The sequence below is a fragment of the Crinia signifera genome, chromosome 5 (genome assembly GCF_055691185.1).
Source record: "Crinia signifera chromosome 5, ASM5569118v1, whole genome shotgun sequence".
In the NCBI taxonomy this organism is placed as follows: domain Eukaryota; kingdom Metazoa; phylum Chordata; class Amphibia; order Anura; family Myobatrachidae; genus Crinia; species Crinia signifera.
The window spans coordinates 128,892,125-128,918,718 of record NC_139221.1 but is presented as its reverse complement, the minus strand read 5'-3'; the positions used below and the strand labels follow the sequence as shown (position 1 = coordinate 128,918,718).

General features: G+C 39.8%; 1 protein-coding gene across 3 annotated transcripts in view; it reads left to right on the top strand.

The window, feature by feature from the left end:
• Positions 1-26,594, top strand: part of GMDS (GDP-mannose 4,6-dehydratase) — a 698,155-nt gene that overhangs the window by 302,865 nt on the left and 368,696 nt on the right. For all 3 annotated transcript variants that reach the window (XM_083188030.1, XM_083188033.1, XM_083188031.1), the window contains exons 6-7: positions 6,391-6,583; positions 12,526-12,630. In XM_083188030.1, the coding sequence (XP_083044156.1) occupies positions 6,391-6,583; positions 12,526-12,630 (298 nt within the window). The remainder of the gene's footprint in view (positions 1-6,390; positions 6,584-12,525; positions 12,631-26,594) is intronic.

Here is a 26,594-nt window from a genome sequence, read left to right as displayed (position 1 = left end):
AAATCCCAAATAAATAAAAAAATTGTGTTCTGTGTAATAATAAATACAATCCAGTGTACAAAAACACCATGAAAACAGGATACTTTCCCTGTATGTATCCCAAAGAAGTCCTTGTATTCTTTTTGTCAATGTGAGGTAGGATGTAATCTGGAAATGCAAATGTGAAAAGAAAAAAAACATACAATGTGTAATACAGTACATAAATAAATTGCTTCAAAAGAATGCCTGTTGTTCCTTCTATTTTAATTGTGAAGAAGAGGGCATATCCCACTCACACACGGGAGGTGAAATAGATAAATTGAAAGGTTTCTTTGTTATCTTTTACTTTAAGATTTGTATTTCAGAGGAGCGTACCTTCACTCACATAAACACTGACTAGGAGAAACATAAAAAGGTTTCTTTTTCCAATCTCCTTCAATGTTAGAGGAAAAGATAGTGTACCCCACTCACTATAAAATGAGCTGTTATCTTCTCATAAAGGTATCTTTATTAAGTCATCTAGGATAGAATATTCTCAAAACCCTGTGAAGTATTTAAGGTTATGGATAAAACCATAAACCCACTTATATCCAACAGGAAGAAGGAAAGCTCATAAAGGTATCTTTGAATTCATAAGGATCTAAATAATAAGGGGCGTACCCCACTCATGGTGTGAAGGTGGAACCATACACATCAAGGTATCTTTCAATTCAGTTTTCCCTGTATATAACAAGCTTGGATCCCCGGAATTGTGAACCATGGAGTATCCAAAAAGAGAGAGAGAGGATGTATGTAGCCAAAAATGTATTTACATAAAGTCCATAGTTGGACATACAATAGAATATGTACAAAGATAAAAATATTCAGATAAAAAATGGCAAAATGAACCTGGAGGTTAACACCCTTACTTTTCACTTTGTCCTGACCTTTTTTACCATCTTTTTAAAGTGATTGTTCTGCTGCTGTTGCATGTTACCTCCTGGGTTTGGGATTGTTTTAGTTTTTTAAATTTTCTTTTCTTCGACTTACTATTTGTCACCTGTACTCAAGTATCAAGGTTTGATCAATGCGCTACTAACTGCAGCTGGTACTGGGACTTGGCAGGTCCCAAATAAGTATAAAGGTAGAAGAAAGGGAGTGTTGTACCAGCGCAGACTGAAAAAATGATAATGGGAACGGTATCCTTTACAGTAAATTTTATTAATAGGATTAAGTCCTATAGCTGTAATTCAATATGATTATAAAAAGGGTATAGTAAAATCAGTGGACATTCAGTAATTAATAGGATTAAGTCCTATAGCTGTAATTCAATATGATTATAAAAAGGGTATAGTAAAATCAGTGGACATTCAGTAATATACAAGACACATCACAATTGCAATATAAATGGGCATATAAAATGCATATTACCACACGGACATCGCTTAGATGGATCCCATAATAGCAGATAACCAGGTGGCCAATTAAGTCCCAGAACAGAGTCCAATGTTGGAATAGGTTCCTCTGACGGGAAAAGATGGTAGAACCTGGATGGCTTGATCTTGGTCCAAAGGGCTGCCTCGGATTGCTTATCCGGATGGGTTAGCGCAACTGCATGTTTGGGTGTACTAGGTGCGTGGATTGCTGTGATGTTCTTGTAGGGAATGTCCAGTTTAAAATTATCTCAACGCGTTTCTCTGGGATAGCCTCCCAGCTTCTTCAGGAGCCTGAAGAAGCTGGGAGGCTATCCCAGAGAAACGCGTTGAGCTCATTTTAATATTCCTCTATTTTTTTGAGGATGGGTGTAAGGGTGGTTTCGGGGTTGGAGATGTATAGGAGTAAGTCGTCTGCAAAAGCCATCACCTTGGTCTCTTGTGGTCCCATAGATATGCCCTGGAAAGTAGGCCAAGACTGAAGGAGACGCAGGAGGGGGTCAAGCGCAAGATTAAAAAGAAGTGGGGAGAGGGGACAGCCCTGTCTGGTGCCCTTGCTATCTTTATTGGTGAGCTTCTCTCGCCATTAATAATTATTGAAGTCTTAGGGGTGGTGTACATATATTTGAAAAAATCTAAGAAATTCCTCCCCAAACTCTCTTATATTAAAGATTTTTCTAAGATGCGCCCAAGACACTGTGTCCAATGCTTTCTCAGCGTCAAGGCTGAGAAGCATTGGCGGGGATCTAGAGGGGAATTATTTTAATCATGTTGCTGTTTTGTTAATGTGAACAATTTTTTGGCGACCTTATTATCCAGGTCATTCATTTTATTGTAAACCTTCTGACCAGATCCCAATACAATTACAGGGTTGTCATATTGCTGTTGGTGACTTTTTACATTATTTTCTCTTCCTGTGGAATCCTCTTTCCATGTCCTAATTAGTCTCCCTACCAAATTTCATGACATTTTGGGTCTTTGATTGAGCTGCACATGGCTCTAAATAGAGGAAGTTTAATTACAATACTAATACTACAGGTTTCTGCAATGTCATCTATTTGTAACTAATAGGTGTTTTTATTAGCACAGTTACCCTTTTGGGGATATATCATCTAGGAATGTCATTTTAAATCTTTGAGAACCAAGCTAATTTGTCAAAATTGGTGTGATAATTGCCAAGCATCATAATGACCTGTAATGTTTACATTATATAGGAGATATAATCTTTTTTTATACAATATTTTTTTTATTTGAATTTACATAACAAATGTGAGCGACGCTGGCATTTTTAGCTGATATTTTGCATATCTCTCACAAAGATGTACGTACTCCTATTTTGCACTTCTCACAGAGATGTTGGCATTTTTAGTGGATTTTTTGCTGCATCTCTCACAGATGATGGCACTTATGGTTATACATGATTTTTAAATGTAATTAAAACTTTAACAGGGTCTGCTTTTCTAAAATCTCCTGCACTTTAGCGTCTCATTAATGATTAAAAAGGTCTTCTGTGGAATTGTGCCATTACCTTTTCTCTTGTTTCTAAAGGGTAGAGCTTCTGGCATTGAAAATGAAAACCTTTCATAGCATTCTGTGTTGCCAAAGTTGTATAAATATGCCACCTGATTTACTTCTGGTGAACACACCTTAGTGTGGGTCATTTTTAATTTATAAGTGAGCTTTGCCACTACAACTGGAAATAGGCAATGGCAGGAATCGGCTGACATTCCTTAATTCAGTGGATTGGAGTGTTTGGGTATATGAACAGCAGTATGCTATTGAGTGCAATTGGTCATTGCAGGTAATAGTCACCATGGTTTATATATTTAGGCCCGTTAAGCTGGTACATGCTGTGGCTTATCAGGGATTTTGTTTCTCCTGCTTGATGCAGACGAAGCAAACTCCCCGAAAGCAGACCAGTTTTCCAGTAATGGGCTTGCGGTTGATGAAAACATTGAGTGATCCAAATAGGGTAGACTGATTATAAAAAAAAGTACATTGAAAAAAGTTTTTAGCCCCCCCCCCCAGGGCCAGATGCACTAAGCTTCAGTGATAAACAGCCAGCCAATAAGCTCCTACCTGCCATGTCAAAGATCGTGTTTGAAAAATGACAGACCGGAGCTTATTGGTTGGTTGTTTATCACTCCATTTTATCACTTTTGAAGCTTATTGCATCTGGCCCCCAGTGTTTTATCGGGGATAACAGGATACTTCTCTGAGTAAGATGGTTGTTAAGAAGGTTACACATCCTTCATCAAATTAAAGTTTAACAGAAATTGCTGTATGTTTTATCAAAGTGTAAGGATAGACAATCACATGTCACAAAATAGAAAGTTATTTGAAAGTAAGCACAATATATCCATTCTATGTTTCCTGCAATAATATATTTTATTACTTGCTTGAAATGTTTGTTTATTCTAGGTCTAACACTAGAAAATTACAGCAGCTTTTAATTGACTGGTTACAGCCTATGTTCTTTCATTTTTCTTACAAATATATGTGCCGGCTATTTAAAAGATTTATCTTTTATATTTTAGTTTTCTAAAGACTTCTGAATAAAACAAAAGACCTGAACTCGTACAGACAACTTAGGTTCTCAGTGTGGGATCCAGGTCATAGGTCGCCAGCAAATAGTCAAAATGCACAAAATCAACCTTGACAAATGGTCAACGCAAGCAAAATGGTCGACAAAAAAAACAAGGTTGCCATGATATTTTTGTGTTTTTTCCTGTTTTTTTTTTATTTCCTCATACTTGACCATCCCAATTGACTCTGATTGGGAATGGTAACGTGACCTGAAGCATGGCGAGTGAAGCAGTACCCTAATTAGAAGTCCACATATTTAAGTGTCTACAAATGGACAGAACTATAAACTTGTTCTGAAACTTCTACACGTAATTGGGGTTCAAGAGTCTGTTAGTTCTGAGTGCCGCCGACTTTGCTACATATGTATTCCAAGTGATATAGATATGGCACTCTTGGGTGTACAGTTGTGCCAATGCATGCATATATGAGAGAATGACCGCATCTGCTGTCAGTGAGGCAGCGAGTTGCATCTGTTAGTGAAGCAGCTAGGTGCACTGCTGTCAGTAGTGTCTCTGTGAATGATGCTGTTGGGTTTGTTTGCAGATGATAGTTTGACAGCTGGAAATAGATCAGGCATTCAGTTATTTTGGAGAGTGTACTGTCATTGGGAAATTTTACACGGTCATGTGATCTTATGTGTCCAGTCATGATATACCCCTTTCAGGCTGAGGTGTGTGTTTACATTATTGCCGGATTTTTCCGCTCAGCCAAAAAAAATCATCAATTGTTGGGCATTTTTAGGGCAAAAGTCTTAGAAAATGGGCGACAATGCACACAATTGAATAGTCGGCTACCCACAAAAACAGCACTTACTTGAATACACCCTAAACCTCTGACCCAGGACATTGCCAGCTAAACCTAGGTCCTGAAAGAGTCAACTCAGGTTGGGTGTTCAATAACCCAGATTGGACCATGCCATGCCATTTTATAAACTGATACAGAGAGAGTGTTTATATTTGTGTGTGTTGTATGTGTACACAATTGGGATACATAAATCTCCACAACTTAGTTCTGAGGTTTGTGCTAACTAGCAAAAGCTTGGTATGACTTTTTTTTTCTGAAAACATAATTAGAAGAATCTGATGGAATCAAAACAGCCCAGTAGACATGTAGACATTTTTGATCCTCATGCCATATGACTATGCCCATTGTATGTATCACTTTAATATTAGTATTGGAACTACTTTAATTACTTTTTAGACTGAATTATTCAGACAACAATGGTTGATTTGTTTTGTCATTGTAACATTTTCTTCTTGTGAGTGTGACTATCTTATGACTTCTGGATCTTTGCAAGGAATGAGGAGCTATACTGCTCTTAGTATGAGCAAGGATAAGTAAAATATATTAAGTTGTGTTATATCATTCAAAAGACCATAATGATCATTATATTGTGATGACCTGGAAAATGGATGTTCATTTTTCTAGACCAATCTCACATTGTGCAACATAAACACTAATAGGAAGTACTAAATTAATACTAGTAAATTGAAAGCTCCAAATTTAGCAAAAACTTGCACAACCGAGAAAGAAGTAGCAAAATTATGGAAAATGGTCAATCTAGGCGAAAAAGGAAAGACATGTCCGAAATCAGCTACCAGCAGCATGGTATGCTTAATCTGCGACTTCACACCAATTTTTTGTTACAGAAATAGTAATCCTAACTATCTACACTACAGTATGTGGGGTATCCAAATACCAGTGATAAGTTACCCGTGTGACTTTTTTTTTTTCACCTGCCTCAGGCACGAAAACGGGTCTGCGACTGAAACGCATGCTTCACTGTGTTTTCATGAGAATTTTTTTTTTTGGGGGGGGGGTTTCCTAATCGAATAGCTAAAAAAGAAAAATCTCCTAAATTGTAAAATTCGATTTTTCAAAATTTACGAAAAAGTGCAGGACAAACACAAATTTCATTTTGCATCTTGCTCAATGATAGATGTATGAGAACACATCTGAAGTTAGAGTATCTGAATACCAAGTAGTTATAGTTGAATCCTTGTAAACCCCTAAATTCCCACTCTCTAATGGAGAATCATATACTAACGTTATTTAAGGGAACCTTTTGCATTCAAGTCAAAATTATGTATGTGACTGACAACTCACACTTGCAATTTTATTTGTGCTCATATGGCACAAAATCTGTAACATAGTAGGAAGCCACACTATGTGCGTATTAATCGGTCTATAAAGCCCTTAAATGTGCATATAAATGTATGCCAGGTGGAGACCATACTGAATAGTTTCATATGGCATATGTAATGCATTTTTGGCAACCATTGCAGGTCATATATTAGGAGTAGGCTGTATTTTTCCTTCATGCTTTTTTAAGTAGACAGCACTTGACAAACTGTTTCTAAAGAAATTAGACATTAAAGTTTTGACCTAACTTTTATATATATTTTTTTCTTAGATCTCCTTTGACCTGGCAGAGTACACAGCAGATGTTGATGGTGTTGGTACCTTACGTCTTCTTGATGCTGTGAAAACCTGTGGCCTTCTTGAATCTGTGAAGTTTTATCAAGCCTCAACCAGTGAACTGTATGGAAAAGTGCAGGAAATCCCACAAAAAGAAACAACCCCATTTTACCCACGATCTCCTTATGGTTAGTGAACACTTGTGTACTTGGGCCTATAAGACAACAGCACAAGGCAGCACAGACTGTTGGTCTTCACAACTGTGCATGTGTGAGTGCTATGGGATGTCTTTACTAAGCCTTAGATAGATGTTTTATTTACTACGCTCTTGAGAGCAATAAAGTGGATGGAGATTTTGGTATAGATGTATTATACAATACATATCATGCGTTAGAACTCTTCCAGCTGCGATTGTTTGATGAGGTGAAGCAGGAAGCCACATGGACAAGATGTATTAACATATTGTCGCCTAGTGCTGATTGGCGGTTTCCCTCCTCTAAACCACCTTCTCTGAGCATGCATAGAATCTAGCTAATATTGCGAGATCTCCTGTGCACCCTGAAGCCAGCAGAGACTACAGCTAGGGACAGCGCTGTCCTGGCTGCAGTGTATGGGCAACGACACCTGCAGCCTCAAATATGGAGAGCTACAAATGTCCATTCATACATTGTCCCCATATCTTGTGCTATCTTAAAGATAACAGCACTTATAATGACAGGGGCATATTGCGCCCCTAAAATTTATCAAACCTTTCCTCTTCTATGCATTGTGGTCCCTCATAACAGCATTTCTTATATCTACAGCACCCCAAGGTATCAGCCAAGAAGTTCCTGTCACTTCAAGCACAGCCTGTAAAATTATATTTAGCAGTGGATTGGCTGATACTTTGGGGTCTGTGTATTAAATCTTGGAGGCAGATAAAGTGGATGGAGATAAAGAACCGACCAACTTGCTCTTAATGGTCATTTTTCAAACATAGCCTGTAACATGGTAGGTAGGAACTGATTGGCTGGTACTTTTGGGTAGATTTATGAAGCAGTGAAAAGGAAGGAGAAGTGATAGTGTCTGGTACTTTATCACCAATCAATCAGCTCCTAACTGTCTCTTTTGAAACTCAGCCTGTAACTTAACAGTCAGGAGCTGATTGGCCAGTGATAAAGTACCAGCCCCTTTATCACTTCTGCTCCCTTATCACTGCTTCATACATCTACCTCTTTATCTCAACTTTCACTCTCTAAGAAAAAAATATTATTTCCACCAGCATACTGAAAGACACCCAGATTAAAATACTAGATGGTAATCAGTGGCAGTTTTTACCTATGGTAAAATCCACCACTGTGTCTGTGAGACGGCACTGGCGTCACTGTGACTGGCAATGACTTGCTATTGGAAGTCCGACCTGCCAGTCCCATTGGGAGGTGTTCCATAACTCCAGGCACTGCAGGGCAGCCCATAAAAATGGGTTCTGCGCATGCACAGTACCCGGACCATCAATTTGCTTCTACAGGTCTGCTCCTGAAGCAGCCCCAGAGAGGCAGGAGCCAGCGTATGCGCAGGGCTGAAGGAGCTACTGCATATGCCCTGGTCCTGCAATGGTGATTGGGACCAGCAGCAGAGGGGGTTGCATCATCTGCCAAGGTAAGAGCCACCACTGATTGTAATAAAATTCAGGGATCTTGGTTACATAAATTTGTGCAAATAAAAGAATAAGCCCCCAAGCCACCGTCAAGGCTTCTCTGTGTATTGTGGGTCCCTAATGCTATACCTAGGTGCGGGGTGCTGTAACCCCCCCAAAAAAAGCATAAGCAGAAAGCCCAGAGCAGCACAGCAGTGAGAAAACTAAAGTGTACTAAAGTTTTAAGAAGCCATACAAGGGGATCCCCTAAATTCCAGGGTATTCGGGTCCGGCAGATTGACTTACGTGTATCTCTTTTTGCGGATGACATGTTATTTCTGTTGCACCCGCAGTATGCCATCCCAACAGTATTCAAACTCCTTCAAGAATTTGTTAGTTTCTCAGGCTACAAGGTAAACGTGGACAAGTCGGAACTACTGACTATCCAGGGATCCGACCCAAAATTCCCCTTAGGAGATCTGCTAAACTCAATAAAAGTAAACTTGAATCAAATCAAATACTTAGGAGTCCAAGTCTCAAATAAACTAGCCAATCTAGACCAGATAAATCCCCCCCCCAATCATTGATAAACTTATAAAAATCTTAAACGACTGGAAACACCTCCCCCTGTCCTTATTGGGGAGAGTGGAGGTTGTGAAAACTGTTGTCCTGCCGCGACTAATGTACGCACTACAAATGCTACCCATCAAAATGAATATGCATGGCAACAAGATATTAACACAGGCATGCTCCAAATTTATTTGGAACCACAAAAAACCTTGGGTTTCTTTACCCAAATGACAACTCCCCAAAAAAGTAGGAGGCCTGGGTTTACCAGACATCACAAACTATTCCCACTCTTTGTTGACCCGCTTTGCGGTGGGCTGGTTGATAGGGGACAACACATTTTCAATTCAGGAATTAGATTGTGCTTTATTCTTCACATATTCCCCTGGAACCCCCTCCACTCAAATCCTAGGGAGATACCTAAACAAATATACAGATATATATATATATAATGCATGGCGATTAGTATTCACAAAACTAGGTTTAATGCATTCATGTACAGAATGGATCCCTATATGCGGAAATCCCATGTTCCCCCCAGCAATAAATAACCCAGTGTTTAACCGCATAAAAGCCAAGGGCCTACAATTGTTATCCCAAGTGTTCGACCCGGGTGGGAAACTCATGCCCTTCTCTATTCTGAGAGAAAAACATAACTTGCCTCTTAATTGTTTGTTTTCAATCATGCAACTTCCTCACTAATTACTTTCGCTCTCTCCAACACAAATGCTTTCAAACCCCCACACGCTCATCCATGTCTGGGTAGACCAATTACGAGAAGGCTCGTTCAAACCTAAAATAATATATGAAGCGCTACAGCTTTTAAATACCGATGCCCTTTGTAAAAAAAAATCCACAACATCCTGGTCACAAATCTGCCTTTATTGACAGAATCTGATATATATGAACATTTTGAATCATCTATGAAAATGCTTCAAATCATCAGCACTACAAGAAGTGCATTATAGGTTTGTACACATAGCATATCTATTGCAAAAGCAGCGTAGTTACTTCGACCCAGATGAGTCAGGCAGATGCGTTCGGTGTGGCTTTCATTCCGCTTCCATGTTTTACAATTTTTGTGCCTGTGGATACATAAAAAAATGATGGCATAAAATAGTGAATTATATTAATAAGACATTCTCTCTGAAAGTAAATGTACACCCAACGCCATAATTATTTCTTAACTTTGATGTGTGGAAATTAGATACACCTCATAAATGTTTAATACCATTTCTCACTACCTTATTCACTACTGCAAAGAAGATAATACTATCATCTTGGATAGATAAACCTATCCCCATTATGGTTGACTTGGAAGGTCTTTTAATGAAATATATGTCATGTGACAGGTATAATTCAATTTATTTCTCAAGATCATTGACAGCTGGTTTCTTGAGAAAATGGGAACCATATATACATACATACAAAACCTATAGAACTCCAAGCCCGTCTACTAGACACTTTAGACATATACTATTAGACCAAAATCCCGGAACAAATCATCTTATAGTAGGAGCCCATCTCATCTATCTTCCTTAGGCCATGGCTCACCGTGGCTCACCATGGCTATCCTATTGTTCTCAGCTGCAATACAATACATAGAACAATAGAATAGGGGATTAGCAGAGTAATCCAATTACTCACTTAATCCTATTATGGAGATAGATGGCAGTGGCTCCCACTGTACATTAAAATCATCATTGATCTAATACTATTGTTAGATTGAATAGGGCAAGTGATGCCTTCTATACCTCCTTCTCCCCCCCCCCCCCTTTTTTTTTTCTCTTTACTGTACCTTAAACTACATGTCGGACAAATGTTATGATATATGGTGTAAAGTGGTAAAGATATGACTGTGAACCAAATTATTTAGACTTAAAGGATCTACATTCTCCTATGAAGATTTATTATGTATGAATGACAAGCGTCCAGAATCTATACCCTTTACTGATTATACTCCTTCCTCCCCAAATGTTATTGATGTATTTGTTAACGTCCCCCCCCCCCCTTCAATTTTGTTCCTTATCCCTACTCCCCCATATACTTTGTACTCATCCTCAGTGAAGGTTCTATTATATATTCTATTATATGTGGAAACCGAAAAATCATATTCTTAGTAGCGTATAGAGATTAATATTTCAAGACAATGGGCAGTATTCAATGAGAATACCTGCGAGGTGCAGCGAATCCTTTTTAGGATTCCCTGCACATTCGCCACGTTCCGGAGCCGGCGGGCTCCGGTATTCAACGTGTCAGGGGCTCACTGCCCCTGACTGGCGAATATGAGCTCCTGCGGCGAATGCCGCAGGGAGCCTGAGGACGGTGGCAGGCAGAGAGATGGAAGTCTCTCTGCCTGCCCCAGAACGTTTGTGGGGGGGAGGTGGGCTCCCCGGGTGCCAGGCAGCACAGGCTGCCCCCCGGGGTGCCAGCAGGGGACCGTATATTCACTATACCCGATCGTAACGATCGGGTGCAGTGAATATATGAATATGTAATGAGCGGCTCGGCTCCGGCGCCCCCTGCTGGCTGCTGTGTAAAAAAATATATATATATATATTTTTTTTTTAAATACAGTATATATTCATGTGCTTACATAAAAGTAGCATGCCCCTCCTCAGAATAAAATTCCTGATTTTTTTACACCAAATGTAAAAAACAAAACACTTTATTTTAAAAGTTCACATTCCACTTCTCCATCAAAAGATAGCGATTTCTACTCGGTGAATCATGGCGAAAAAAACCTTCAAATGTATTCGCCATGTGGTCATTGAATAGGGTGATTCACCGTTTTAGTCAGAAATTCGCCAAACAGCACAAATTCGCCATAAAAACATGGCGAATCAGGCTCATTGAATACCGCCCAATGAGTGATCTCTATTGCCAACATTCTATAATGTTATGTCTTCCAAATATTTTCAAGATAAGTTTCCGTATTGATGGTATTGTATTTGGAGTGGTGCAGACTTGCTCTACGGACTGTTAAACAATATTGATGTTACGATACCACTGCTGATATTTAATCCAGTTGATCTGATGTAGTTCCGATTTATATTTTCTCATGTTCTGTACCAAATTTATGTTGTGAAATTTGAAAATCAAATAAATACATTTTCAAAAAAACAAGAAGCCATACAAAAAATGATGCAAAAATGAGTTTAATCAAAATATTAAAGAATGTGTTAGTGAAGAGAGAAGTAGGTGTTAGATCAAATGTGATGGTGTGTGGGGCTACAATTTACTAGCAAATAGCCAAATGATCATGACTTCTTACTCAAATATATCCAGACTAAGCATGACCTATAATGCTCCATATGGCACATAAGAAGCATTATGGAGTTGCTCTGAATTATATTATTATGTAGTATTTAAATCTGGTTACTGGTGTATTTCAGTGTGCCCAGCGCACTGTAAGACACCAGTAACCAGATTTACTGTAAATACTACATGGTAATAGAATTCAGAGATCTTGGTTGCATATATTTGCATAAATAAATAAGCCCCCAAGCCATCATCAAGGCTCTGTATATTGGGTGTCCCTATTACTAGACATCTAGGTGCAGGGTGTGGCAACCCAAGAAATTAGCATAATCCAGAAAGCCCAGAGCAGCACACCAGCGAAAAGACTAAAGTGGTAATAAATATAAGTGTTAGGAAGCCTATGCTATATACAAAAAGTAATTATGACTTATGCTGATTTTGTTATACTCCCAATGTTGCCTCAAATTACATGTCTCTTTTCATTAAGCAATGTAGGAGTGTCTGGTTGATTTTCATGTCAAATAATGTATTATATGTATTGATGACTTTATGAATCATAGCTCATTTAGGATTGAAGTTGCTGAAAGGAAAGAAAATGTATTATGTAGGTTTTACATTTAGCCATGAACCCCTTCTTATGATACCGAATAGATAGTAGTGATATGTTAACTTTTTTCTATGTTACAGGAGCAGCCAAACTCTATGCTTATTGGATTGTAGTGAACTTCAGGGAAGCCTACAACCTGTTTGCAGTCAATGGCATTCTCTTTAACCATGAAAGTCCTCGTAGAGGTAAGAAAGCTCTATTTCCAAAAATAATTACATTTATCACACACTTTGTGACATAGTAATGTTTGATGGCAGAAAATATTGATATTAGTAAAAATGTATAAGTTCAGATATATTTAAAAGTATGGGGTCTATTCATTATGATAAAAAATGTTAATGTCATATTTTATTTGTCAATTACTTGAATCTGCAATTCATCATGGAACTTTCACAGTTTTGAAATACTGTTCCTTTTGTGGAGCCAGTTCTTCATAGATGCCAGATGCCAGAGTCTTGGAAGCTGAGGTAGTGTTTTTCCAATACACAGTTGCAGCACCAAACCACCAGCTTCTCTGTATTCTCTCCCCCCCACCACCACTCTTCTCGGTGCAGCAGCTAATGCCTGCCCCGCCTCTGCTGTCTGCCCCTCACCTCTGTTCAGAGCTAATCTCTGTCTCCCTCCACTAACAACTCCCTTGGAGTCTCAACTGCTTCTCACCTATCAGTGTGCCATAAAGGCAGTGAACGGAACAGGTAGGAGTGCAGAATAAGGGGCTACCAATCTGGGAGTAACTGAAAAAAGATAACTGGGATCTGCTGTTGAAAATCAGCTCTTGGATCACCCCTGTTGATAGGGATCAGCGCAAGGGTTCACTCTCCAGCTGATTACAATGAGAGTCCCTTAAATGAAGATATAGTGCTAGTTTGTGTATGAAGAAAGTCTCATAAATCAGAGTTAGATACTATGCTTTCTTAATACATACAGTTATTATTCACAATCAAAGTTGAATGGAATGCATTTAAATATGTATAAGCAAGCCCTACTACCATGTCAGTTCCCAGTCATAAACGTAAGGGGAGCCAACCAGTACAATAATAAACATCAGTATCTCTGTAGGGTTTTACTTATCCTCCAAAAGTCTGCTCAGGCTATGGTGTGCATGAATTAGGTTCCCTCTGTGGCCGCCAAAACACCTCCTTGCTAGACGCGTGTTTTGCCATTAAGAAAGGCTTGTTCACCAGTGTGATCATAAGCACGCTTATCCCCTTTATATAGCACATTAAATTACCGACCTAGCCGGAAATTCTAGCCACCTGTCAGAAGGAGGAGGGATCCACCGCTCATCACCGTATACCGTGTACTGTCTTTTAATGTATATCAATGAAAATATATTTTTAACAAGCAAAAAGTAGTGCCCCAAAAAAGTTATATTTTTCTCTTTAATTAATTGTTCATTTTTACCTGTAACATAGTAGAAAGTTGGTCAGAATGGCAGTCTTCAGTCATATTCGATGCTGATGTGCGCCACTGTTCAGTCAGTATTCAATTGAAAAATAGACTGTGCCCGTAATTCTATCATGACAATCTCGTCTGTAAAATGTATTTGGCCTAGGGCCAAAGTGCAAGACAGTCTAAATGTAAAGTACATCTAAAGTGTAGTTAGCCAAAATCGAATAGTCCAAATCGGTCATGTGTCAGAATTGAACCGTGTGTAAACACCGTTGGTTACGTTATATGATTTATTAGAATAACTTTGCTTAAAATGTAGTATTTTGGATTCATCATACATCTGGATGCCAGTTGTCATTAAATTGCAGGCGTCTTTCCCTTGTCTCTCAATTCTATAGCCCCACCCTTCTCCCTGTCTCTCATTTTTGTCCAGTCACTACATGTGCCACTGTATCTCATCCCTCTCAGCACCTCCTTCACTCATCTCTGACCCCTTTACACCATTATATCTCTCTTCTTGTCATCTCTATCACTAATGTTCTTCTCACTAACTCTTCTTCCATGGCATCCCCTCTCATCAATTTATCTAATTCTCCCTCTGTGGCATTTGCATGGCGGCGCTGTTAGCCAGAACTGTTACCTAATTTCAGCACCTTATCCCATCCCCGAAAGGAAGGAAGAAATCTCTTCCCACAGCACTGCCCTGCAAATGCCACAGGGCAATGCCCTGGGGCCCCTACTAAAGTTAAAATAAATCATAACTTCCTGCGGTGTCTCTCCACCTGCTATCAGCCAGCCAGCAATTAGCATGCTTAAAGTCATTAACTGTTTGGCTGTAGGCCGGTAGTGAATGTTTCCCGGCAGCTCTGATTTTGTGTGGTTCATAATCAAAGCGGCCAGGCAGCAATCTCTTCTAGCCTCGCAAGAAACTCCATAGGCACCAGCATATCCCTGCTCGAAGGCCCCTAGAATTGTGGGGCCCTAGGTCAGCTGTCCATTAAACCCATGCGTTACGATGGCCGTCAATGGGGGGGGGGGGATTTTGGGGCTGGGTTGAGAGAGCGAGAGAGAACTGTGCCTGGGGTAGATGTATGAAGGAGTGATAAAGCGTCTGGTACTTTATCAACGGCCAATCAGCTCCTGACTGTTAAGTTACAGGCTGGGTTTCAAAAAGGATAGTTAGGAGCTGATTGGCCGGCGATAAAGTATTAGGCACTTTATCACTTCTTCCTTATCACTGCCTCATACATCTACCCCTCTGTGAGAGCAGGGAGGGGAGTGGACCTCTGTGCAGCTTGGCACATGCTCTTGGATGTTATATAATAGATTATGTATTTTTATTGTATGTCATTTGGTCAATCTTGATATTAGCACATTCTATGTGATCACTTCAACCCACCCTTCTACATGTGTATTTGAATTTACTGAAGGTGCTCTTTAATTTAATGTTCTAATATTATGAATCTAATATTATGAAACTTCTCTTCCCATGACAGTACCAAAGCCCTATACTAGACATTGTTATGAGGTGGATTCTTTACACAATATATTTCATGTTAGTGTGCTATAGTAAGAATGTGGTAAGAAGCAGCAGTTTCCCCTAGACAGTGCACATATTCAAGCAGTTGTGAGAGAATAGCTTTTATAGAAGCGTTCATAATAGTATCTATTGATTTAAAGAATGGGAACACCCTACTACGGTGTATTGGCCATTCCTTGTTCCACAAATTATGTCGAGATATTTAGCATCAGGAAGTCCTTGGTGCCAGCTTTAAGTGGTTATTGGAAAACAAATGCCTCAGTGTTGTAGGTAACCAGTATTTCCCCCTTTACTGGTTTTCCAAAACAATGAATAGTTGTGCTCTATCTATGATGAACAGGAAAGTTGCATAAATCCCTTATATAATGCTGAATGGCCTCTATTTCACAACCAACCTCTACTGTAGACACACCCTTATAGCTTTTCCCTGTAAGATAAGAAGCTGACTAGAGCATGCACAGATTGGACGGCATTAGACAAACCATGTACACATTCCAAAAGCAGGTGGGGATGCAGTGTGGGAAACAAAGCAAGCCACGTAGGACTTTCCATCAAAATGTAATCACCCTTTCAAATTCATTGAAATACTATCTACTACTGTAGTTTGTATTGTGTACTACATTAATTAGAAATTAAAAAAAAAAAAATTCTAATCATCGGCTCTGCTAAATGAATGGCAAAGGATTGTAACGCAGAAGTGGAAAATATGTTTGTGGCATATTGTATCTTTATAAAGCGGGAGGGACTCCAGGATTGCTGCTACTCCAAATAATAGTGTTTGTGAGCTGCAAACCATAAAAACTATTACTGTTTATTTTTTAATATCTAGGCATGCATACGTTATGTACATACATACAGCAGTGACACAATAGTACCAAATTACTGTTTTCATCAATGCAAAAATAAGAAAGAATGCAATCCATTACTGTTATTACCATGGTATATGTGCCCTAGGAGCAGCCCTTGTTGGGGGTTGGCATGTGGATTCATGTTTTGTTACCATTGCCCCAAAATTGACAATAACTACCTGTACAAATTATTTTCACTCTTGCATCCTGTGAACATGTGGGACATGGGCAGGCTGTCCTGCTTAGTAAATATGTATACATAATTAAAAATAAATGTATTTCAAAGCTCATTCATTTTTTAATACAGGTTGACTATCCCTTATCCAAAATGCTCGGGACCAGGAGAATTTTGGATAACGGATTATTCCGTATTTCGGAATATTTTAATATTTCAATGATGTTTTTTTGAAGTATCTTGCATTTATGCTGTATAAACACATAAAATACACACATATATTTTATTACCACATAAAATACACACAAATATATTTTATTTGTTCAAAAAACAAGGTTTCAAAACATGAAACAAAATTTGTGTACTATCTCAGATACTGAATTTGAATGGCAAGCAATCATTTTCTTGTACATATATAGTGCCAGTTACATATCATGTCCTCAGTAGTGCTGTTACATATGTCCCCAGTGAGTTTTTATCAAAATGTATGTATCTGGAATGTATGGTTTTCGGAATAATTCGGATAACGGATATTCGGATACGGGATACTCGACCTTTATTGGATATTATATTAAACTACCAATCCCTAAAATGAGAGCTTATAATCAAGTCATGAAACTAATAAAATTTGAAGTTGAGCATTGGGGCACCCTTAACCCTACTTCTGCCCCTGATGGTATCATCCAGGTTGGCCTTTGATTGTGGACCTTTCGCTGGTCATGTGTAAGCTAATGATAATTCTTAAAAAGGGGGGGGGGGGTAGTTACGTATCTAAGAGCGCTGTCTTTAGCTGCTGCTCTAGAGGGAATTGTGGGAACCCTCAGAAAAGGGTTTTGATCAGCGCTAGGTTTCACTGAGAGATTTACAACTGTAAAATTTAACAATTTATTGTATACACCTATACATACATGATAAGATAAAATATAACAATATTAAATAAATTTAAAAAAAAGAAGAAAAATAAATAAAAAATAGGTACTTATTTCCTAGCACGGCGCCCACTACTCCATTTACGTAGTGGGCTATTCAGGGTAAGGAAATCGCATCGTATGCCATTAATGGCATGGGATGCGATTTTTTTTTTTTATCGCATCCTATCTTTTTAACGGGCTAAGTCAGTGAATACATGTAAAAGATAGGATGCCAATTATTCCTGCATAATAGAGGGAAATGGAGAATTTGATCATTCCTAATCTAATGTTAAAATCAAGAGCTTCTCAATTCTATCATAGGTACAAACACATGCTTATGTTAAGTTTTTTTGACAGGATCTGATTACAATCATATGTATATATGGTGTGTGTGTGTGTATGTGTATGTGTATATGTATATGTATGCCATGACCTGACGAAATTGCTGAAATAAAAGCAATGAAACGTTGTCCATATTGGATGGCCTGATCGTGCTTTATTGACAAGACGCCTGGAGTGCTGCTTTTCCTCTCCCCTGCCTTCTATTCATTTACTGGAGCGGGCACCCGGCGCAGACATCCAGCATACAGGGAGAGCCGGATCACCCCACTTAAAATAAATATATATATATATATATATATATATATATATATATATATATAATATATATATATATATATATATATATATATATATATATGTCTAGTGTCTGAAAGTCTCTGAAACACTGCCATCTGCTGGCATAGAGTGAAACTCAAACTCTTTATCACGCAGACACAGAAGGTAGCAGACTAGCTTTTGAAGCCTTTGCTTCCAGCAAGCCTTCTAGTACCAATATATTTTTGGATTGTGGGAGGTACTGTAAATGGAATATCCAGCGGTAACTCGCACAAAGACGGGAGGGTTGTGAAACTTATACACAGTTGGGGCAAATTGCTTGATTCTCTTGAATAAATATAGGATACATTTTTATTGTAAGGTCATAAATAAATTGACTCCTCCATAGATTAATGAGCTTCAGAACTGATTTCTGTTTACAACTTTTGAAGATTTGTAGTGATTGGCAAAAATATGAAGGCTCATTAATATCTATTTGCTCTAGTATCCACTTCTTAAATTCTTGAATCTATAGAACTGTAACATTTAAGTATGGTAACATACAATGAACTGGTTTATGTAAGTGGGTATTATAAAAATAGTCTCACTTCTCAATCCACATGCAATTCTACAAAGAAATGGTGAGAGATGGAATCGTGGAATGTATGAATAAGCCCGCATTCACATTACCAACGCTTAGGCTGCAAGATTCAAGTTAGGCATTTAGAAGAGGGGTTTAGGGTGCGTGCAGTGGGGATAGGTTAAACCTATGGGGTGAACATTAGTCACTAATGGGAGGCTTAGTTCACACGCAGGGTGGTTAAGGGTTAGGGGGCAAATGGAAAGTACTAATAAGTATATTTCCCTCCATCAGGATGGCAAAATCTTTATTCTGATTGCCGACACCCCCACTACCAATTATCCTTTCGTATGTCCTATAAAGCTGGTCAGTGTATTTAGTGTAAATCATATAAGGGTATACAGGAAAAGAACTTTTAGAGGTTCACATTAAAAAAAAAAAAAATACATACCATATACTCGAGTATAAGCCTACTTTTTCAGAACATTTTTTATGCTGAAAAAGCCCCCCTCGCCTTATACTCGAGTGATGGTCCCACTTGAGTCAGTAAGTTTTCCCAGTTTTTTGTTGAGAAATTAGGTGCCTCGGCTTATATTCGGGTCGACTTATACTTCCTGCACCTTGAAAACGTCGGACACTGCACTTTTTTATTTGATGTGATATAAATTGATTTTTTCACTACAAGCCTGCAAGTGCCGCCTTTGTCCTTTCCTAACTATATATATATATATATATATATATATATATATATATATATATATATATATATATATATCGGTACTTCTGTAGTTTCATGGCGCCATGCTGGCGCCGTGAAACTACAGAAGTACCATATAATCTCCTACAATAGAAAATATACTACATTCTTCTAACTGATATTGTACAACATTGACTTAAAGCAAGTAGGTAGCAGGAGGTAAGGAGGTGCATAATAATTAGGCAATTGACCGCAATATCAGTATGTTAGAAGATTACGATATATTAGGGGAATTTCAACTGTTATCGCCTCCTAATTTCCCATCTAAAGTGACACGACATTACAGGGGCAATATTTAATTGATACTGGATATTTCTCTGCTCATAATCATTATCAGGGGCAGATCCAGGATAAAATGACAGGGGGGGCACCATGATAATAGAGGGTTTAGGTGGGGGAGGGCCAGTGTTAGTGGTGCCAGTGTACATGCTAAGAGAGCGGCAGAGAGAGAGTGGGAATGGGATTAAAAATAGGCCCTGGCATTTAAGTACGCAGGCCCACCATGGCAACAAAAGTGAAGGATGTAGTTGTGCGCGCGCCGAAGGCGCGCTCTGGAAAAGGGGGTGTGGCCACTCAACAGGGGGCATGTCCTTGAGTGTAGTGTACAACACCATATACAACTTCTACACATTATGCAACAAAATACAAGACCCCATTATACTTGCCCCTTACACATGATGCCAAATGGAATGAGCCAAAATTTACATAATGCCACACGGATTGTGTCAAAATTCACATAATGCCACACGGATTGAGCCAAAATTCACATAATGCCAAATGGATTGAGCCAAAATTCACATAATGCCAAATGGATTGAGCCAAAATTCACATAATGCCACATGGATTGTGTCAAAATTCACATAATGCCACATGGATTGTGTCAAAATTCACATAATGCCACATGGATTGTGTCAAAATTCACATAATGCCACACGGATTGAGCCAAAATTCACATAATGCCAAATGGATTGTGCCAAAATTCACATAATGCCACATGGATTGTGTCAAAATTCACATAATGCCACGTGGATTGTGTTAAAATTCACATAATGCCACACGGATTGAGCCAAAATTCACATAATGCCAAATGGATTGAGCCAAAATTCACATAATGCCAAATGGATTGTGTCAAAATTCACATAATGCCACATGGATTGTGTCAAAATTCACATAATGCCACATGGATTGTGTCAAAATTCACATAATGCCAAATGGATTGAGCCAAAATTCACATAATGCCTCACGGATTGAGCCAAATTCATAAAATGCCATATGGATTGAGCCAAAATTCACATAATGCCACACGGATTGAGCCAAATTCATAGGATGCCACATGGATTGAGCCAAAATTCACATAATGCCACACGGATTGAGCCAAAATTCACATAATGCCACACGAATTGAGACAAAATTCACATAATGCCACACGGATTAAGCCAAAATTCACAATACGCTTCATAAACAGGGACATTGTCCACCAAAGGCGCGCATTAAATATTTACACCATAATGTCCATTGCACGTTAAGTTACACGGCATGATGTCCATTATGTATTATGCCAAACACCATAATGCCTATTAATAATTATGCTACATAAGTGCTGATTATCTACATGCTCATTGCCAAGGGTTCCATGCTCATTGCCAGAGGTTCCATGCTCATTGCCATGTGGGATTACATGCTCATTGCCAAGGGGAATACATGCTCGCGGTAAATGTGGGACAGCCGCCGCCAGGCAGAAGTCATAGCCACTGACAGTGGCAGAGCCTGGCTGTATTCAGAGCACTGTAGGTCCCGGCTATTTGAAATAATACCCATTTCACACCAGAAAATGCATTCCCAGGTTGGCCCCTTTTACACCAGCATAGTCCCTGCATTTTCTGGTGTGAGGGGGAGAGAAAACCACCCCTCCCCCCCTTTAACCAGTTATCTTATTTAACCGGCTATATCTTCGGAACTAACTGACCCATTTACATGAGACAAGTATCATATTGAAGAACTTTTGAGTGGGCTTTGAATGATTTTGGTCCAGTAAAACTGGAACGTTTGGTTCCAGAGTAATCTGCCCTCAAAGAACATGAACAGCCATGAAATTACATTTCAAAAATAAAAAAATCGATTTACACGCTATATCTCTGGAACCGATTGACCGATATGGACCATCCTGGTATCATATTGAAGGACCAGCGATTTGGAATTGAATAACATCAATCACAAGCTCCTGTGATGCCAGGGGGGAACTGGCAGCTGTCTGAACTGGGTGGGGGTCGGAATTGACGGGTCCCATATTATCCTATGGGGAAAAAATGTTACAGCTTTGCCAGGCGATATCTCCGGTTCCCAGGGGGCTAGAGACATGGGGCTGGGCTCGTTGGAAAGCTATGGTCCTCATCTACAAAATGAATGACAGGGGGGCACGTGCCCGGGTGCCCCTTCCCCCCTGAATCCGCCACTGATCATTATGGTCTGGTTTAGCTGCACAAAGCAGGCAAGCCCAACTAAATTAACACAGCGTTAAAAGTACCATTTGAGGGAACATTCCAGCTCGCCAACCCCAGGGGGGTGTGAGCTGAAATACTGGTGCCGGCAGCTGGTCCTGACCCACAGGAGCAACATATGAATAGCTCTGTTATGTATGCAGGAGAGACAGTGAACAGGCGCAAACAATTGAATTCCCTCCATTGTCTGCTACCCTACCTCAGGGTTTCTGCAGTGTAACAGTTTGCTTCTAAGACCTTGGATGGTGGGTGAGAGAACCCCGTGGGTGATTACACTGACAAGAAAAAAAGGTGGAATGGTTTCTTCTATCTGTGTATTGTTAGGCACAGAGCTTCCTTGATATGAAATATTGCAGGGAATGTCAACTGGACCAGATGAGATGCCTGTTTAACAGAGAGTTTTTGGATGTGTAGTTTAGTGGTGCCTAGATTACAATCCTCACTGCGCAGACAAGATACTATTTGCTATAAACATGTTTCACTTGCTGAGGGCTTGTTCATTAAGTTGGCCTGGTTGTTATTGCAGTTTCCATCTATAACCTGTTCTGACTGTCAGTCCAGTCTCAGGGATACTGTATGGTTTGACAAACAACCAAGCCCAGGGGCTCTGTCACCAGGCATGCATGGGGGCATCTTCAGTCTTGGTAAAAAATGTCCTGAGATTAAAGGTGCGCATATCTAAAAAAGAACAGTGTACCCTAGAATGATGACAGTTTGTAATAACGTGGCATTATCATAGAGGAGGCTCCATGATTCCTAACACGACCACACCCACCAATTTATTTCTTTATTATGATCCTAAAATGAATTATCAAACACTTCATTATTTTTAAATGTACATCATTGTCAATACAAATGGTTGTAATGAGTAAATAAGGTGAATTTTGGGTATCACACCAAACCACAAAGTACTAATGGGGCAGATGTATTAAGCCTTAACAAGAGATAAATGCAAGGGTGATAAGGAGAGATAAACGTCCAGCCAATCAGCTCCTTACTGACTTTTTTCAAACACAGGCTATAACATGGCAGTTAGCAGGTGATTGGCTGGACGTTTATCTCTCCTTATCACCCTTGGATTTATCTCTTGTTAAAGCTTAATACATCTGCCCCAATGTTTGTAAAATGAAGTGTAACAGCACATTAACATTTGTAGACCTATAGTCATTTTAGTTTAAATTAATCTGACACATTTGCATGTATTAATAGTTCATATGATTCATTGTGCACTATATAGGTGTTCAAATAAATACACATCATTAAGTTTAGGTTAGGTTAACGTTAATTAGGGCTTTTCAGCCACTGTACCATTGGCACAAACAATACAACCAATGCAGTGTTGCAATACATTTCTAGCTCCCTAAGTGTATGTTTAATATAAATACTCAGTCACAAGGTAAATAAATATGCTTAATGTAAATGTTGGTATTTTTGTTTAAGCTAAAACAGTGTTAATTACATACATTTTCTGTCGTGTTGTCATTTGGATATGACAACCTGTGATTTAAATTGTGTCCTTTGTACTTAAATAGATGCAGTCAATTCTGAATGCGCCCCTGTAATTACACTCCTATTTATAATGAAGATCTCATCATGAATACAGGTTGTGCAATGGCTGATCATTGTGTAGTCCTCATTTATTCATTTTGTACCCAGGGCCCAGAATTGAAGACCCCTGGGCAAAGCATTGGACTGTGGCACCTACCCACCCATTCACAGGAATACATAAAAAAAATCAGAACTTACCCCGCTTGCACTGTTTCCCTTCTCTGATTGCTGGATAGTTCCAGCAGGGCTGCCAATAAGGGGGTGCTGTGGGTGCAGCTGTCCCTGGCCCCAACCTCTGGAGGGGCCCAGGCATCTAATTTTGGCCACTGCAATGCCCCTAAATGCCTCCACTGCGCTCAGTGCACTGAACAAAGCAGATCCCCAAGTGGAGGCTTATTCAACCTAGGATCACGGTGACCAATTAAGATGCTGCACCAGCTTTTGAGCTCTGATTGGCTCACCAGCCGGTGCTGCATTTTAATTGGCCGCTAGCATCCTGAGTTGAAGAGGCCTGCGCTCTGGCAACTCCGGGCTGCAGCTCAGCGGAAGAGGAAATTGGGGAACAGGAGCCGGGTTACAGTAAGTCAAGTGAGGGTCCTTGACTGGAAATGAGTTGCTGACACTTATTCTGTGTATTGATGAAAGCTGGGTGGCAGATAAAGAAGGCGGTCTGGTCGCTCAGCTAGGTTTATTCTTTACCTGCCTTTCATGAAGTTCTGGAGACACCAGCTGGGGAGGAAGATGTCCCTGGTGCAGTCCACCCTTGCTTAAAGGCCCAGTTTGTCCATATGTTTAGATGGCCCTAGCTGTTAAAACGTTAGTCAAATGTGTCATGCTCTACTGATTTCACGGTCATAAGCGCTGACTGCAATGTTAAGAAAGATTACTCAGTGGACTATGGATGGACTTATAGTTGCCCATTGTTGTCCCAAACACAGTCCTCAAAGATGCTCCAACAGTCCAGGTTTTAAGGATATCTTTGCATAGGTACAGGTGACAAGAGGATGCGGTTGAAATCCCGACCGCCGAAATCCCGGCACTTTGTCCCTCTGTGGGTGTCCACGACACCCACAGAGGGAGAATAAATGAGTGTGCCGAGCTATGCGAGGCACCGGGCCCGCTGCGTGGCAAGCGCAGAGAGCCCGCAAGGGAGGGGGGGGGGCGATCCACGTCCTCCCCTTATCAGGATTTTGACCGCCGGTATTTCAAACCAATCCCGACAAAAGTACCTCTGTCAGTTTGATTATACATCTGTGCATAAGCAGGGATATTTCTAATATCTGGACTGTTGGGGTGCCTTGTGGACCACATTTTTGACCACTATCCTAGATAGTTTATTAATAAGTGATAGATTATTGCAGGTATGCATGCTCACAATGCCAGCAGTATCCAATTTTTAAAAAAATGGATAAGGAGTTTTCAGCTCTGAAAATCCTCCTACGCATAAAAAAACAAACAAACAAAAAAGAAATACCTGCCCGGTGCTGTCAAGTGGTCTCCATGACTTCTGGAGGTCTTACTCTGCCAAATTTGGAAGGGGTTGCTGGGAGGCACAAAGGCTGCTGTGTGATGTATTTCAGAGAAAATGACACTGTATGGGGAAAGGGGGGTCACATGCACACATACTTACACGCACGCACATAACACATGTTGCTACTTCAGTGGACTGGCTCTCCATACCTCCCAGCTTTGCTTATTCATAGGTGGAACGTGCTGTTCCTGGAAAGAGGATGAGGCTTGAGTTGAGGGGGCAGGGCAGACTGCAACAAACCCTGTTTTTGTCATTTTGGGCATCCCGTAGGTCCCCTCACTTTACTGGGAGATGTGCGCAGCATCTATTTAGTGATCACCAACTGCTTTACACAGCATGGACACTGCAGTCCATGGGTATTACAGCAGGACAGTGTCCATTTAGCAGGACTGTCCAGCTGTAATCAGGACAAACTAAACAACCTTAGGCTAGAAGAACCAATCGGGCGCAAATACTAAAATTTACTCTTGGAAAGAAGTATTGATAAAAAGTAGGACTTACATCTGCTCCCAAAGAAACAAACTGTATAATTTGTTAAACGGAACACTTAAAGCAGAGGGGTAAGGATATATACGAAAAATCGCATATACCCAGAGCGCGCCACACAATCGATTGTATTTGTAATAAAATGAATGTATTAATGAGCAAATGTATATAGTATAAAACAATACCAACACTATAGACTTTTAAAATTTTGAAAAAGAAAAGGTAACATACACATACATACACTCCTTTTGAAATAATTTCAATTTGCGGTTGTCTTGGTAACCAGTAGTTCCAAGGTTTGGGGAACACTCCTTTATGTAGTATATGAAGATTTTTTTAGAATTAAGTGCTCCTTAAGTGGAATTATTTAGCAGCAGAAAGCTTTTGAAGACAGATGGAGAAAGTGGGCGATGCTGGAAGTCCACACTGTCGCAGACCGCTCCAGCTACTCCGCCAGCGGTCACCGCCTAATGACAACCCGCTAATGTCACAGTCAGCAGGGAGCGAGCTGTCCACCTTCGGCAATCAGCTGAGTTGGATTTCGCTGAACTGCCGGAAGATGCTGAGGCTTGTAGGCAGTGTATACTCACCCAGGCTGTTGTTTCTTTTGTTGTTCAGCCGAAACCGGCAAGTGCTGTGAGCAGCACGCTTGCAGACACTGGGGATACTCTTGTTAGTGAGCAGCACAAATGAACTGCAGGTTGGTTTCAGGCAAATGCGGATGTTACGCTGGCACAACCAGAGATAGTTGTAGTTTGGAGTGTATGCAGACTCTGCCCCTTGACGCGTTTCTCCGCTTTGGCAGTGTACAGTGGTTTCGTCAGAAGGAAATAAACAGACATCCTGTGCCTTGATATTTAAAAGGCAAACAACCAATCGTGTAAGGTCACTACTAAGTACCTTTAAGGTGAATTCAGGTGCTTATTAACCCTTAACAGGTTAAACTGGGGAGTGGTCTTTTGAATGGGAAACTCTTGTTCCTCTCAGAGACTTAAAACTTTCCAAGAGTATTTCACAACATAATCAAACAAATTGTCCAGGTGCCGCAGCACTTCAGAGAACAATGTTGGCATCATACAATATATACAATGTATATAAAATTATACATAAAAATATCCAAGAAACAATATAAATACAAGAATTTGAGGGATGGCATACTATTACACTAAAAAACGGGTAGTTAAGCAGAATGATTATGCATGCTAAATAGCATGAAAGGGAATTGATGGTACTTCTTTCCTAGCACGGCGCCCGTCGTAGGTGATCGCATACCTTAACTTAAGGTA